The sequence below is a fragment of the Rhinopithecus roxellana genome, chromosome 20, assembly GCF_007565055.1.
Source record: "Rhinopithecus roxellana isolate Shanxi Qingling chromosome 20, ASM756505v1, whole genome shotgun sequence".
NCBI lineage: Eukaryota > Metazoa > Chordata > Mammalia > Primates > Cercopithecidae > Rhinopithecus > Rhinopithecus roxellana.
In genome coordinates, this window is record NC_044568.1 from 47,255,028 (window position 1) to 47,269,965 (window position 14,938).

Below are 14,938 nucleotides of genomic sequence, written 5' to 3' on the forward strand. Positions count from 1 at the left end.
GTGAAACTCCGTCTCAAAAAATTTTAATAAATAAATAAATAAAATAAACTGAGTACATTTATTTTTGAAAGAAATTTTATGATTATCAGAAATAAGAAACAATAAGTATATATTTATTGCAAGTGGAAAAAGCAATATCATTTGCAATAAATAGAAGGTAGCTACAATTAATTCAACAAGTGATACAAAAACTATATTATTAAACTTTAGTTAGATATTACTTGCTAAAGTGTCTATCTTTGAACTTCTCAAAATAGTCTAAACCTAACGATAATACAAAAAATCCTTTTTTTTTTTTTTTGAGACAGGGTCTCGCTCTGTTGCTTGTCCTGGAGTGCAGTGGCATGATTTCAGCTCATTGCAACCTCAACCACCCAGGCTCAGGTGGACCTCCCACCTCAGCCTCCTGAGTAGCTAGGAGTACTGGCGCATGCCACCACATCCAGCTAATTTTCCTATCTTTTGTAGAGACAGAGTTTTGTCATGTTGCTCAGGCTGGCCTCCAACTCCTGGGCGCAAGCAATCCTCTCAATAAACTCAACAATCGAGGTATAGATTCACAAAATGGAAATAATACAGCAATAACAATATTACTCCAAAATACATTTTTAAGATCCTCCAAGTACGAATGTATTTTAATGAATAATAAGCAGAACTCAACTCAAACAAGGACATGAATAACAGACATCAGTGCCGCTCTGAAGAAAGCATCTTTCTACTTTATATTCAAAGACTCTAGCTGGCCTGAGAATTTTTGGGACAATGAAACCTGGGAGGCATTAGTACTAGTTCTCACAGATATTAGTAATTTTGGACTAAGAAAATCATTAAAGACTGCTACAGACTGAATGCTAATGTCTTGTGAAATTTTGTATATTGAAACTTAATCCCCAGCATGATGGTATTTGGAGGTGGGTGTTGGGAGCAAGCCCCCCAAAATCTGGCCATAAACTGGCCCCAAGACTGGCCATAAACAAAATCTCTGCAGCACTGTAACATGTTCATAACGGCTGTAACGCCAGCGCTGGAAGGTTGTGGGTTTATGGGAATGAGGCAAGGAACACCTGGCCCACCCAGGGAGGAAAACCGCTTAAAGGCATTCTTAGGGGACAAACAATGGCATGAGCGATCTGTGCCTTAAGGGCATGTTCCTGCTGCAGTTAACTAGCCCCACCTATTCCTTTAAGTCAGTCCATCCCTTCGTTTCCCATAAGGGATACTTTTAATTAATTTAATATCTATAGAAACAATGCCAATGACTGGTTTGCTCTCAATAAATATGTGGGTAAATCTCTGTCTGGGGCTCTCAGCTCTGAAGGCTGTGAGACCCCTGATTTCCCACTTCACACCTCTATATTTCTGTGTGTGTGTCTTTAATTCCTCTAGCGCCGCTGGGTTAGGGTCCCTCCGACCGAGCTGGTCTCAGCAGGTGGGACTCTTGGGAGATGATTAGGTCATGAGGGCTCCATCTTATGAATGAGATTGTGCCTTTATAAAAGAAACACCAAAAAGATCCCTCACCCCTTCTCCCATGTGAGCACACAGCAAGAAGATAGAGAAGACAGATGTCTATGAATCAGGAAGAGGACCCTCATCACACTCTGAATCTGTCAGTACCTTGATCTTGGACTTTACAGTCTCCAGAACCATAACATATTTATTTCTGTTGTTTATAAGCCACTCAGTTTATGATACTTTGTTATAGCAGCCCAAAATGAACTAAGACAATGACCATGAAATTAGCAATTAGAGCAGCAAACTTAAGGTTCTGTGTATCATGATCTTGAACATTTGGGTATTATTTGCCACATGTCCTTAAAGCAGGAACATTCAAAAGCAGCATCCTAGAGACTGTGGGTGTACATGTAATACACAAATAACACTGGTAAGAACCACTTGGAAAAAAAATCATCCAAGTGATATTGAAAGGGCTATGATAGTAAGAATGGAATCAGAATTTGGAGAAGGGAGGTAGAAAACCATAAGTAATTAGAAAATTTGAAATGGAAAGATAGTCATTTAAACAAAAAACTCTTATTAGACATGAAAAACTCAAGACTGAATAGAGTTGAAAAGAAAATTAATAAATTGGAAGATGTAATTGAGAAACTTACCCAGACGTAGCACAGAGAGAAAAATGAAAAATATAAAAATGAGTTTGAGACAGAGAGCAGATCAAGAGTGCCAACATATGTCCAACAAAAATTACTAAAGGATACACTTATGTCGATATACCTACGCTTGGTGGGAATTAAATTAACACACACAAGGTGCTGTGGTAAGCAGTTTCCAAGATAGCCCCCAATGATCCCCATCTCCTGGTAACACCCCTTTGCAGTGTAATCCTCTCCCCTTGAGTATGGGCTAGAACTAGTGACTCCTAACAAACAGAATGTGGCAAAAGTGATAGGATGTCACTTCCAAGATTAAGTTCCAAAAAAAGCCTATGGGTTCTCTCTTGCTGTCTCTCTCTTTCTCTCTCCCTCCCTTGCTCTAAGGGAAGCCAGAAGCCATGTTGTGAGTTGTTCTAAGGGAGAGACCCATGTGGCAAGAAACTGGTGTCTATGGCCAACAGCCAGCAAGGACCTGATGACATGAGTGAGTTTGGAAGAGGATCCTTCCCTAGTTGCCTTTAGATGACGGTGGCCTTGGTGTATGCCTTGATTGCACGCTAGCGAGGGGCCCTGAGCCAGCACTACAAATTCAGCCATGCCCACATTCCTGCCCCCATTGAAATTGTAAGATAATATATACTGGTCCTTTTAAGCCACAGAGTTTTGGAATAACTTATCATGCAGCAAACAATAACACAAGTACATAGAACAGTGTCTGGTATATGTGAACTGTCTATAAATGTTAGCCATTTGCAATCATTTCCTCTATAGATAAGGAGGAGAGTGAGGCTTTACAAAGTTCTCCAAAGTTAGCTTCAGCAAAAGGGGAGCCAGGATCAGAACCCAGGAGTAAAAATTTCACTCCAGGCCGGGTGCAGTGGCTTATGCCTGTAATCCCAGCACTTTGGGAGGCTGGAGCGGGTGGATCACCTTGGGTCAGCAGTTTGAGACCAGCCTGGCCAACATAATGAAACCCCGTCTCTACTAAAAATACAAAAAAAGAAAAAAAATTAGCCAGGTGTGGCCTGTAGTCCCAGCTACTCAGGAGTCTGAGGCAGCAGAATCACTTGGGCCCGGGAGGCGGAGGTTTCAGTGAGCCGAGATCGTGCCACTGCACTCCAGCCTGGGCGACAGAGTGAGACTCCATCTAAAATAAACACATAAAAATTCCCTCCAAAGCCCCAAGGGTATGACACTGCCACAAGTACCTGATGATGGCAGCCCCTGACTGGTCCTGTCCCTAGGGACGTTGATGGTGGCCGGCTGGTACACCTTCAGCAGGTCTTTCAGCTTTAGGTCCTGGGCCATCAAGGAGTAGTTGTTGGCGATGGAATCACTGGGTCCACGGTGGTGATGCTGCTCTTTGAAGGGTGCAGCCAAGGTCCATGATGTGCGTTGCATCAAGGGCGGGTAAAAGCTGTGTGACATGACCGTCTACGAGGGAACAAGTGCAGAGTGAGACGCAACGAGGAACATCTCTCCATGAGCCTGGGTTCTGCTCACACTGAGGCTCATGAGAGTTCCAAGTGCCTTATGCTATGTTTCTGCCTTCTGCACATTCAGTGGAAAGACTTTCTGAACAGACACCAACTGTACTTCTCTGACCATTGTGAGCATGAATTCTGATGTCAGGGATAATAGCTTGCATTCACCAGTAACTGTGAGGCAGGTCATTGACATCTCTGGTCTTTATTCCTTATGGACATGACTACAAGGTAGGAACAATTACCTTCATTTTACAATGAAACATGCAGAAGTTCAGAGAGTTTAAATAACACAGCAGATCAGAGGATGGCCAGATTCTAACTCACCTTTGAACAATGGCATAGCTCTCTCTCCCACACTTCTGCAGCCTCTTCTGGGGGCAAACGTGACCAAAGCTACTATTCCCACTTGTCAGGTCTGTTTAACTCCCCACCCCCAACGAGTACCTGCCAAATACCGAGAGAAGTGGGGAAAGCACTTCACCTCCTCACCCTCAACAGAAGAGCTGGCAGCCAGGTATGCATACCTGATAGAGCCCAGACGGTTCCTCATTAGCAGAAGCAGGCAGAGGGGGCAGTTCTGGCTGCCCCTGGGAGTGGCTCATGTGATGTATGGAGTCACTTTTGGCGATCTGTGGGACATGGGAACAAAGCCACCCTTTAGCAATTAGGGAAGATTTGCAAGCCTCTGAGTTGGTTAGGACTAAAGAGGTCCCCAGGAAAGGTTTTAGGTCCAGAGTAAAACACCCCTCTCACTCCCATCCATTATGTATGTTTCATTTATTTAAAAATTGACAGATAAAGGCCAGGTGCGGTGGCTCACACTGGTAATCCCACCAGTTTGGGAGGCCAGGGAGGGTGGATGACCTGAGATCAGGAGTTCAAGACCAGCCTGACCAATATGGTGAAATCCTATCTCTACTAAAAATACAAAAATTAGCCAGGCATGGTGGCGTGTGCCTGTAGTCTCAGCTACTTGGGAGGCTGAGACAGAAGAATTGCTTGAACCCGCGAGGCGGAGGTTGCAGTGAGCTGAGATTGCACTCTGAGATGTATTGAAGTGTATATACATTAAAAAGTGACTAAATCTAATTAGCATATGCATTACCTTGTATGGTTATTATCTTTGCAGTGAGAATACATCCACTCTCACAGCATTATTCAAGAATAAAATATATTGTTAATTAGTCACCATGCTGTACAACAGATCTCTTGAACTTATTCCACCTAACTGAAATTTTATATCCTGTGACCATCTCCCCAACCCTTCCACTCCTGTTTCTCTTTTTTTTTTTTTCAAGATGGAGTCTTGCTCTGTCACCCAGGCTGGAGAGCAGTGGCACTATCTCGGCTCAATGCAACCTCTGCCTCCCGGGGTCAAGTGATTCTCCTCCCTCAGCCTCCCAAGTAGCTGGGATTACAGGTGCCTGCCACCACACCCAGCTAATTTTGTATTTTTAGTAGAGATGGGGTTTCACCATGTTGGCCAGGCTGGTCTTGAACTACTGGCCTCAAGTGATATGCCCACCTCAGCCTCCCAAAGTGCTGGGATTACAGGCATGAGCCACCATGCCTGGCCCCTGCCTCATATTTTAACCATTCAGTGTCTCCTCCTCGGATTCCCTTCTATAAGCAAATTTGGATATTTTTCCCCCGTGGAAGAGTCCAAATTCTGAGGACATCCCCAGTACCCTACCCACAGGTATGATTAAAGGAGGTGACTTTAAAAAAAAAGGACTCTTGTATTTTCTTTTTTTTTTGAGACTCACTCTGTCACCCAGGCTAGAGTGCAATGGTACAATCTTGGCTCACTGTAACCTCTGCTTCCCGGATTCAAGCAATCCTCCCGTCTCAGCCTCCCAAGAAGCTGGATGGGTGCCCACTACCATGCCTGGCTAATTTTTATATTTTTAGTAGAGATGGGGTTTCACCATATTGGTCAGGCTGGTCTCGAACTCCTGACCTCAGGTGATCCACCCACTTCGACCTCCCAAAGTGCTGGGATTACAGGCGTGAGCCACCCCACCAGGTGGACTCTTGCATTTTCACATGTGCAAAACTCCAAAGAGAAATTCACACAGGCAGTGGCACTGAATTTTCTGTGTATTTAACACACACATAAGCAACTCTTTATGCTTCCTGCAAAAAGGAAAAGTGTTATTTCAACAGTGTGGGTGTTGAGTCCTCCATTCCAACCAGTGGGTGCATACTGTGGAGCGAGCCTCAGGTAAGGGTAAACTTGTGGCTCCCATGGTCACTCTCAAATCCCAAGTGCCCCTCCACCTCTCCTGAGCAGAGATGAAAGTGACTGCATTATTGAATGAGATGACATGTGGTTTTGTCTGAAGACTCAGCCCCTATATGCAAAACAACCACTTCACCTGGGGCTAGTGATGGAGAAACTGCAATTTGTTCCAACACCGGAAGCAAAACTGTTGGCCTGGACTTATCGAGAGGTGCTGCTGTTCAGCACTTTAAAGGTGGTTTGAGGGATTTTCAAGGGCAATTTTGGCTCTCTGTGATTTTTCACCTTAGGCAATGGCTTTGGACTTAACTCCTAGATAAGATGAGCCAACATTGTATCAATGTGATTTATTTGGTTGTGCAAATTATGACATGCAAGATCACTGATGAGGGGTGGATGAGGCAGGGGCATATGACTCAGCTATTAGCTGCCCCCCTGCCCCCAACCCCTTACAGATGACTCAAATTAACCATCATTATCTCTCCTCGAGCACCTACCTCATTAAATAACAACAGAAAAACAAGAACTGCAGCAATAATATCTACCATTATTCCAAACTATTACGTGCCAGGTACTGTACAACCTTATGAGATTTTTTTTTATAACCACATTCTAGCTGAAGAAAATGAGGCAGAGAAGATCGGTAACACATCCCAGCCATGTAATTGGCTGGCTTGCCTTCTAAGTCAGTGACTTTTTTATTTATTTATTTATTTATTTATTTATTTATTTATTTATTTATTTATTTATTTTTGAGACCAAGTTTTCGCTGTGTCGCCCAGGCTGGAGTGCAGTGACACGATCTCGGCTCACTGCAACTGCAACCTCCACCCCCTAGGTTCCAGCGATTCTCCTGCCTCAGCTTCCTTACTGCATTATGCAAATTGACACATACGCTGTTCTTGGGATAATGAAGAAAGCAAACCGTGAGCATTTTGCAGAACACAATGGAAAGAAGGAGAACCTCTGTAGAAACAAATTAAACTGAGCTATGTCATAGCCTCGGACTAAAACAAATACACAAAGAGTCATAAGTACGCTGGTAACAGAAAGCATCCCAATCCGTGGATAAGGAACACATGGGGCACACACAACATCAGTAGATCTAGGCATCAATTGCAGAACGGAGCAAAGAATTTTCTTGGCTATACCTGGCTAAGAACCCTCTGTGGCACCTTCAAGAGGAGATGGAGATTCTCATAAGAACTAGCTGGTCGAGGCAAAATTGTTTGTTAAAAATATGAATGCTTGGCTAGGTGTGGTAGCTTATGTCTATAATCCCAGCACTTTGGGAGGCCGAGGTGGGTGGATCACTTGAGGCCAGGAGTTCGAGATCAGCCTGGCCAACATGGAGAAACCCCATCTCTACCAAAAATACAAAAATTAGCCAGGCGGTGGCGCACACCTGTAGTTCCAGCTACTCAGGAGGCTGAGGCAGAAGAATCACTTGAACCCAGGAAACAGAGGCTTCAGTGAGTGAAGATCGTGCCACTGCACTCCAGCCTGGGTGACAGAGAGAGACTGTCTCAAAAAAAAAAAAAAAAAAAAAAAGAGAGAGAGAAAAGAAATTAATGCTTAAATCTTCTCTTTGGTAAATTTCAAGGAGCTTTCACTTCAGAGCATATTGGCTTAGTTATTGTCTTTATAACTAAGTTTTTATAACTTTTTTATTGTCTTTATAACTAAGTTAAATCCACTTTAGTTTTATTAAGTTTCAATTTAAAATGCTCCTCTGGGCACTTCACTGTATGGCAACGTGGTGATTCAACAGAGATACAACAGAGACTCAGGAACTAGATTGGGTAGAACTGTCACTTTGGGCAGCTTATTGCTGATTACACATGTTGTATGCATGTTCTTCATGAAGGCGGTTTCCAAATGCTTGTCTGAGGACCTGCTACACCAGAATCACTCCAGTCTTAGATAAAATCATAGATTCCAGGGCCCCACTCCAAATCTTCTGGATCAGAATCTAGGAGTGGGGGACCAAGACTCTATGTTTTTAAGATGCTCCCCGGAATATTCGGATGTTCAGCCACAGTCCAAAACTGATGGGTGGAATATATGGTCTAATGGACTTGGAAAGGAAGGAAAAGGAAGAACGGGTGTCTATTCCTGAATTTTTCACAGCAAAACTTGAAGATTTCCAAAAGTCTAATTCAGCAAAAATGATATTTCAAAGGAGATAACAAAAAACATGTGATGAATACCTTTGTTCAGTCAAGGGCATCTAACATGCCAATTTGCCTATGATCAAAATATCCCCCTTCTCACCTATTCCCAACACATTAAAAATACAGGTAGATCGGCCAGGTGTGGTGGTTCATGCCTGTAATCCCAGCACTCTGGGAGGCTGAGGCGGGCGGATCACCTGAGGTCGAGAGTTTAAGACCAGCCTGACCAACATGGAGAAACCCCGTCTCCACTAAAAATACAAAATTAGCCGGGTGTGGTGGCGCATGCCTGTAATACCAGCTACTCGGGAGGCTGAGGCAGGAGAATCACTCGAACCCGGGAGGCGGAGGTTGCAGTGAGCCGAGATCACGCCATTGCACTCCAGCCTGGGCAACAAAGAACAAAACTCTATCTCAAAAAAAAAAAAAAAAAAAAAAAGGGTAAAACAAGAAAAGTCTTAAAATTCACACCTACCTTCTGAGATGAGCAATCCATGTCACCCATGGTGTCCACTCTAATTGTAGCTATTTTTAAAAAATGAACAAAGAGCTCTCAGCTTCTCCAGGGATGTGTCTCTCCTATCCAGTTGCTCTGAAATTCACACTTCTTATAGCATAATGGGGATGACATCAACAATGGAACTTTCCAGATGTTCTGAAAGCTCTGTTCATGCAGCTCCCTCTCTGAGGTCATAGACTTTGGCCCCCTGAGGAGTTCCCTGGTAGAAGAGGAGGGAAAGGGAAGCTAGAGATAAGGGGACATCACTGTGTTTCTGCTGAGCTTTTAGCTCTGGTTCCTACTTCCCCAGCGGTGGCCTCGCTTCCTTTCCCTCAAGTGCTTCTCTCTTGGAAATTTTCCAGAAACACATTGAGTTCACTGCAGAGGAAAGACTGAAGCAGAGTTACATATTAATACAGAAAAGAGGGAGACTCACCCCTCCAAACAACATCCTGGCAGCCTGAACTGTTCTCCCTCCTCCTCCCTGGACTCTAACGCTGGCAGTGCTTGTATGCAGGCACTGGGCACAGTAACCAAGTCTCAGCGTCTGTTGCTAAGGGAAGGAGGGGCCTACATACAAGACTGGGCATGATCTAGCTCTATGAGCTGGTGTCTCCCTTTGCTGGAGGCCCAGCTGGGCAGCAGGAAGTGTTGGTGACCGAAGGGAACATGGGAGGGTATTTAGCAATGTTCCAGGAATAACAGAGGCAGCAGCAATAAAAGACCTTTGGAGACGTCAAAAAGCACAGAGTATGGTGGTTAATTTCTTGGGATCTACAGTTGGACAGGTCAGACTTCAGATTCTACTCTTCTCATTAATTAGCTGTGTGGTTTGGCAAGTTGCTTAATCTCTCCAAGTGTCCTTTCTGTCTGTAAAATGGCAATTATGTGAGTCCCTACTTCATAGGGTTGCTTTGAAGGGTTAACGGGATAACGTGTACAGAGCGATTTGCATATACTAGAAGGATAACTGATATTTTCCCAGTTTTTCCCCGTTTTAACACTAAATCCTGCATCCTGCAAGCCATCTCAGTCCTGGGCAAACTGGGATAGTTCGATCACCCGATACAGTGGATGCTCTATAAATGTTGTGGCTAACACTAATATTACGATAAACACAGAAATACATGTGCACATACTCAAAAGTAACAATATTAGCTGCCATCCAAATAGTAAAAGCACATGTTCCATGGTCACTGTGAAGTTCTCTCAAAACCAAGTTAGACTTAATGAGTTTTTTGGGGTGCCATGCTTGCATATCTTGTTTTTTTTTTCATTCAATTTCCCCCCAAACACCATGATATTCCTATTTTAAGGATAAGGAATAAAAACTGAGAGATATGGGCCGGGTGTCGCGGCTCATGCCTGTCGTCCCAGCACTCTGGGAGGCTGAGGCAGGTGGATCACTTGAGGTCAGGAGTTCGAGACCAGCCTGACCAACATGGTGAAACCCCATCTCTACTAAAAATACAAAATTAGCCGGGCATGGTGGTGCATCTGTAATCCCAGCTACTTGGGAGGCTGAGGCAGAAGAATCACTTGAACCTGGGAGGGAGGTTGCAGTGAGCACAGATCGCACCACTGCACCCCAGCCTGAGCAACAAGAGCGAAACTCCATCTCAAAAAAAAAAACAAAAAAAAAAAGAAAAGAAAAGAAAAACAAACAAAAAAAACTGAGAGGTACATAACTTTCCTAAGTCAACTTGACTCATAAGTAGCACTGACACAATTGAAACCTGTCCTGATGACTCTTGAGTCCACTCCTCTTACCTGTCCAGAACACAAACACTCCCGAGTTCCTAGGAAGAGCATTGCATAGCACCAAGTACTTCCATTTTCCCCCTTTTCCCACTCCTTCCTCAAAGCTGGGCTTTCCAGCCTTTCAAACTAACCCTGAGCTTCTCCATCTCTTAGATTTGTGCTCTTTATCATAAAGTATACATACAGTTTCAAATAGCATTTGGAATCAATGAGACAGTGAGACGGCTGGAGATTCTGGTTTAGACAGAAATGGGGAGATGACCAGGTCTCCTATACGGGGTGTGAAACCTCATGTCACACCAAAAACAGCAACTGTAATCCAATGTGAAAAATTAGAATGGGGCCGGGCGCAGTGGTTCATGCCTTTAATCCCAGCACTTTGGGATGCCAAGGCAGGTGGATCGCCTGAGGTCAGGAGTCGAGACTAACCTGACCAACACAAAACCCCGTCTCTACTAAAAATACAAAAAATCAGCCGGGCATGGTGGCAGGCACCTGTAATCCCAGCTTCTTGGGATGATGAGGCAGGAGAATTGCATGAACACAGGAGGCGGAGGTTGCAGTGAGCAGAGATCACACCATTGCACTCCAGCCTGGATGACACAGCGAGACTCTGCCAAAAAAAAAAAAAAAAAAAATTAGAATAGACCTAATGTGGAGCCAATGGACCCTATGGCCCATGTGTGAGTAGGAGACATGCCACTATCTGAAATGTAGTGTGCTTTAAGTCTACTAGTGTTTAAAACTATCAAAACAATAATAATGGCTTCCACTTACTGAGCATATACTATCCCCTGGGACCTCTGCTAAGCACTTAGTAGACATCATGGCTTTGAATCTTCTCAACAACCTAGAATATAAATATCAGTATTATCACAAGTTTCATGATTGAGGAAACTGATACATTAAACTAACTTGACCACAGTCACACAGCTAGGTCAGCAGGAAAGTTTGAACCTGGTTATGAAATTTGTTCCATGGCTTCAACCAAAAACCTACATGTAATCTGAGGAAAGATGAAAAATAAATAAAGTATCTGCCGAAGAGAATGAAAGCAACTTCCCCCAGGCCGCCTCACCTGTACCAGAATAGTTTGTTGTTTGACAACTTCGTGTTGGATAACTTTTAAGAAAGGATATAGGCTTCAGGTTTCTCAATCCTCCATCTTCTTTGTCTTTCTTTCTTTTTTTGGGGGGGATGGAGTCTTGCTCTGTCGCCCAGACTGAAGTGCAGTGGTACGATCTCGGCTCACTGTAACCTCCAATCTCCTGGGTTCAAGTGATTCTCTTGCCTCAGCCTCCCCAGGTGTGTGCCAACACACCCGGCTTATTTTTGTATTTTTAGTAGAGATGGGGTTTTGCCTGGTCTCGAACCCCTGACCTCAAGTGATCTGCCTGCCTTAGCCTCCCAAAGTGCTGGGATTTCAGGTATGAGCCACCATGCCCGGCCTTGTTTCTCAATCTTCTCAACTCCAAATGCACAGGGCTGCCAGACAAAACACAAGGTATCCAGTTAAATTAGAATTTCAAACAAACAACTTTTTAGGTAAAAGAATGTTTTAGGGCCGGGAGCAGTGGTTCACGCCTGTAATCCCAACACTTTGGAAGGCTGAGGCAGGCGGATCATAAGGTCAGGAGTTTGAGACCAGCCTGACCAGCATAATGAAACCCTTTCTCTACTAGAAATACAAAACTTAGCCGGGCGTGGCAGCACACGCCTATACTGGTTGCAGTGAGCTGAGATAGTGCCACACTGCACTCCAGCCTAGGAGACAGAGCAAGACTCTGTCTCAAAAAAAAAAAAAAGAAAAAAAAAAAAGAATGTTTTAGTGTAAGCATGTCCCATTCAATACATGGGCTGTACTTGTACTAAAAAGTTACCCGTATTTACCTGAAATTCAGATTTAATTGAGTGTCCTGTGTTTTTATTTGCCAAATCTGCCAACATGGGGAGGAGAGGTCAGTGAGGTTCCAAGTTGTCCCCATCTCTTGGTATCAACAGTTTAGGGTCTTAATCTGTCGCTAGAAAGTTTTCACACATTTCTTATTCAGAGGCTGGTGTTCCTGGCAGCTCATTCCTGACACCTAAAATAGTTGTTTAAGCAGAGCAACAGTTTCAATCCTTGGAGGCTACAATAGCAAAGTAACAAAGTCTGGGTGGCTTATAAACAACAGACATTTATTTCTCACTGCTCTGATGGCTGGAAGTTCACGACCAGGGTGCCAGGGTGGTCTGGTTCCAATGAAGACCCCCTTCCATGTTGCCGCTGCCAACTTCTCATTGTATCCTTACATAGTGGAAAGAGGGGAAGAGAGCTCTCTGGGATTTATTTTATATTTTATGTTATGTTATTTATTTTATTTTATTTTAATGAGCCAGGGTCTCACTTTGTTGCCCAGGCTGGAGTGCAGTGATGTAATCTCAGCTCACTGCAGCCTCCACTGCCTGGGCTCAGGAAATCCTCCTGCCTCAGCCTCCCACGTAGCTGGGACTACAGGCGTGTGCCACCATGCCTGGCTAACTTTTGTATTTTTAGTAGAGAAGGGGTTTTGCCATGTTGCCCAGGCTGGTCTCGAACTCCTGGACTCAAGCAATCCATCCACCTCAGCCTCCCAAAGTGTTGGGATTATAAGTGTGAGCCACTGGGATCTCTTTTATAAGGGCACTAATCCCATTTAGGAGGGCTTCACCTTCATGACCTAATCACCTCCCAAAGGCCCCATGCCTAATCCCATCACACCGCGGGTTAGGATTTCAACATCTGGATTTTAAAGGAACAAACATTCAGTCCATTGCAGCAAGTAATCCGGACAGCATGGGAGAGGCTGCACGTGGATTTTTTTTCCCAACCACTGCATGTTCCTTGAGCGCTAAGTCCTGATGCTATGGAGAGATGCTGGGATCCCAGCTCTGGAGGAATACATGATGTGGTGGATGAAGCTACTACCACACAAAGACAAGCAAAACTGCTGGCCCAGCCAAAACTGCCAGAGGTGGGAGGAATTCGAAGAGTCACAGAGGCGCCCCTAGATGGCGCCCTTAAACAAAAATCCCAGTGGAAACCCCAACTCAGCTTTCCAAAGCAACATCCATTCAGGGAATGATGATTGCAGGGCTTTAATCTAAGGAAACACACACACACCCCACAAAAAACTATCTTTTCCTGGGTGGGGAACCCAGCATTTTGCAGCTGAACAAAGTGCATGACGCCAGACAAGATTGGCGAAAACTTAAGAATTTAGGGACTCTTGTCTGTCCTATCCCCACTATCAGCTCTTCTTTTCTGCTATTGTGGAAGAATTACAGCAGGATTCTGTGGTTTATCATCATCATCATCATCATCATCATCATCATCAATCATCACCCCAAGCTATTTCTCTATCCATTAGCCTGATTATTTCCAGAAACATTAGGTGGTAGATGTAATAATACCAGCAAATATTTTTGAGCCCCTACTCTGTGCCTCAATAGGTGCTAAGTCCTCGACAGCCACTATTGTACCAGTCCTCACTACAACCCTGTGACTGCTTTTTTTTTTTTTTTTTTTTTTTTGAGACAGGGTCTCACTCTGTTGCCCAGTTAGAGTGCAGTGTCACTGCAAGTTCTACTTCCTGGGTTCAAGTGATTCTTCTGCCTCAGCCTCCCGAGTAGCTGGGATTACAGGTGTGCACCACCACGCCCGGGTAGTTTTTGTATTTTTAGTAGAGATGGGTGGGTTTCACCATGTTGGCCAGGCTGGTCTGGAACTCCTGGCCTCAAGTGATCCACCCACCTCACTCCCAAAGTGCCGGGATTACAGGTGTGAGCCACCGCGCCCTGCAGCTTTTTGTTAACCGCGCCCTGCAGCTTTTTGTTATCTAAAGACTTATTCTCCAGGTTGCTATGGCCACAGGTCGGTTAACACAGGTCCCCGTCTAGAAAGTGGCTGAGAACTGTGCAACAGCAGATCAAGGGTTGGGCTTATCCCTCTCCCTAAATTATGGTTGAAGCCATGACACAGTAAGTTGCCATCATGCTCTACAGCAGTGGTTCTCAACTCGGGATGACGGGACCTCCCAGGGGACATTTGGCAATATTTTGAGACACAACTGGAGGTTGGGGGGGGCAGGGGTCTTGTAACGCCCCAGGGGACATTTGGCAATATTTTGAGACACAGCTGGAGGTTAGGGGTGCGGGGGCCTTGTAACTGGCATCTAATGGGTAGAAGCCAGGATGTTGCTAAACATTCTACAATCCACAGCTCAGAAACACAGAATTATCCCGCCCCAAATGTCAATTGCATAATATTCAGAAACCTTACTCTATGGGGCAGATTTGGGGTCAGGGGACACACGGGTTCCTGCTCCGACTTGGATCCTTGCAAACTGAGGAACTGGGGTTGATTTACCTTGTCTCTCTCAGCCTGGACTTTCTCATGTGTAAAATGGAGATCTAATCCATCTGAAAGGATCTCACTGGCTTATGACATTTGCATTTGAGGAGTCATGGTTAAAAACTTCCAGTCAGGGTGATACTTCATCTCGTGTGTCTTGGTTAAAAACTTCCAGTCAGGGTGATACTTCATCTCGTGTGTCTTGAGCTCCAGAGACGTTCCAGAGCAGCTGGTTTTAGGGATACCGGAGGGGAAACCCTGAGACCGCTGGAAAACTCCTTCTCGGCTG

General features: G+C 44.5%; 1 protein-coding gene across 1 annotated transcript in view; it reads right to left on the reverse strand.

Annotated features, from left to right (window-relative positions):
• DNAH3 (dynein axonemal heavy chain 3) overlaps positions 1-14,862 on the reverse strand; it is a 220,079-nt gene extending 205,217 nt beyond the window's left edge. The window contains exons 1-4 of the mRNA XM_030925062.1: positions 14,665-14,862; positions 11,055-11,127; positions 4,126-4,230; positions 3,323-3,548 (exon numbers count right to left, since the gene is read on the reverse strand). Coding sequence (XP_030780922.1) covers positions 3,323-3,548; positions 4,126-4,230; positions 11,055-11,127; positions 14,665-14,693 — 433 coding nt within the window. The 5' untranslated portion in view covers positions 14,694-14,862. The remainder of the gene's footprint in view (positions 1-3,322; positions 3,549-4,125; positions 4,231-11,054; positions 11,128-14,664) is intronic.
• Between the last annotated feature and the right edge of the window lie 76 nt (positions 14,863-14,938).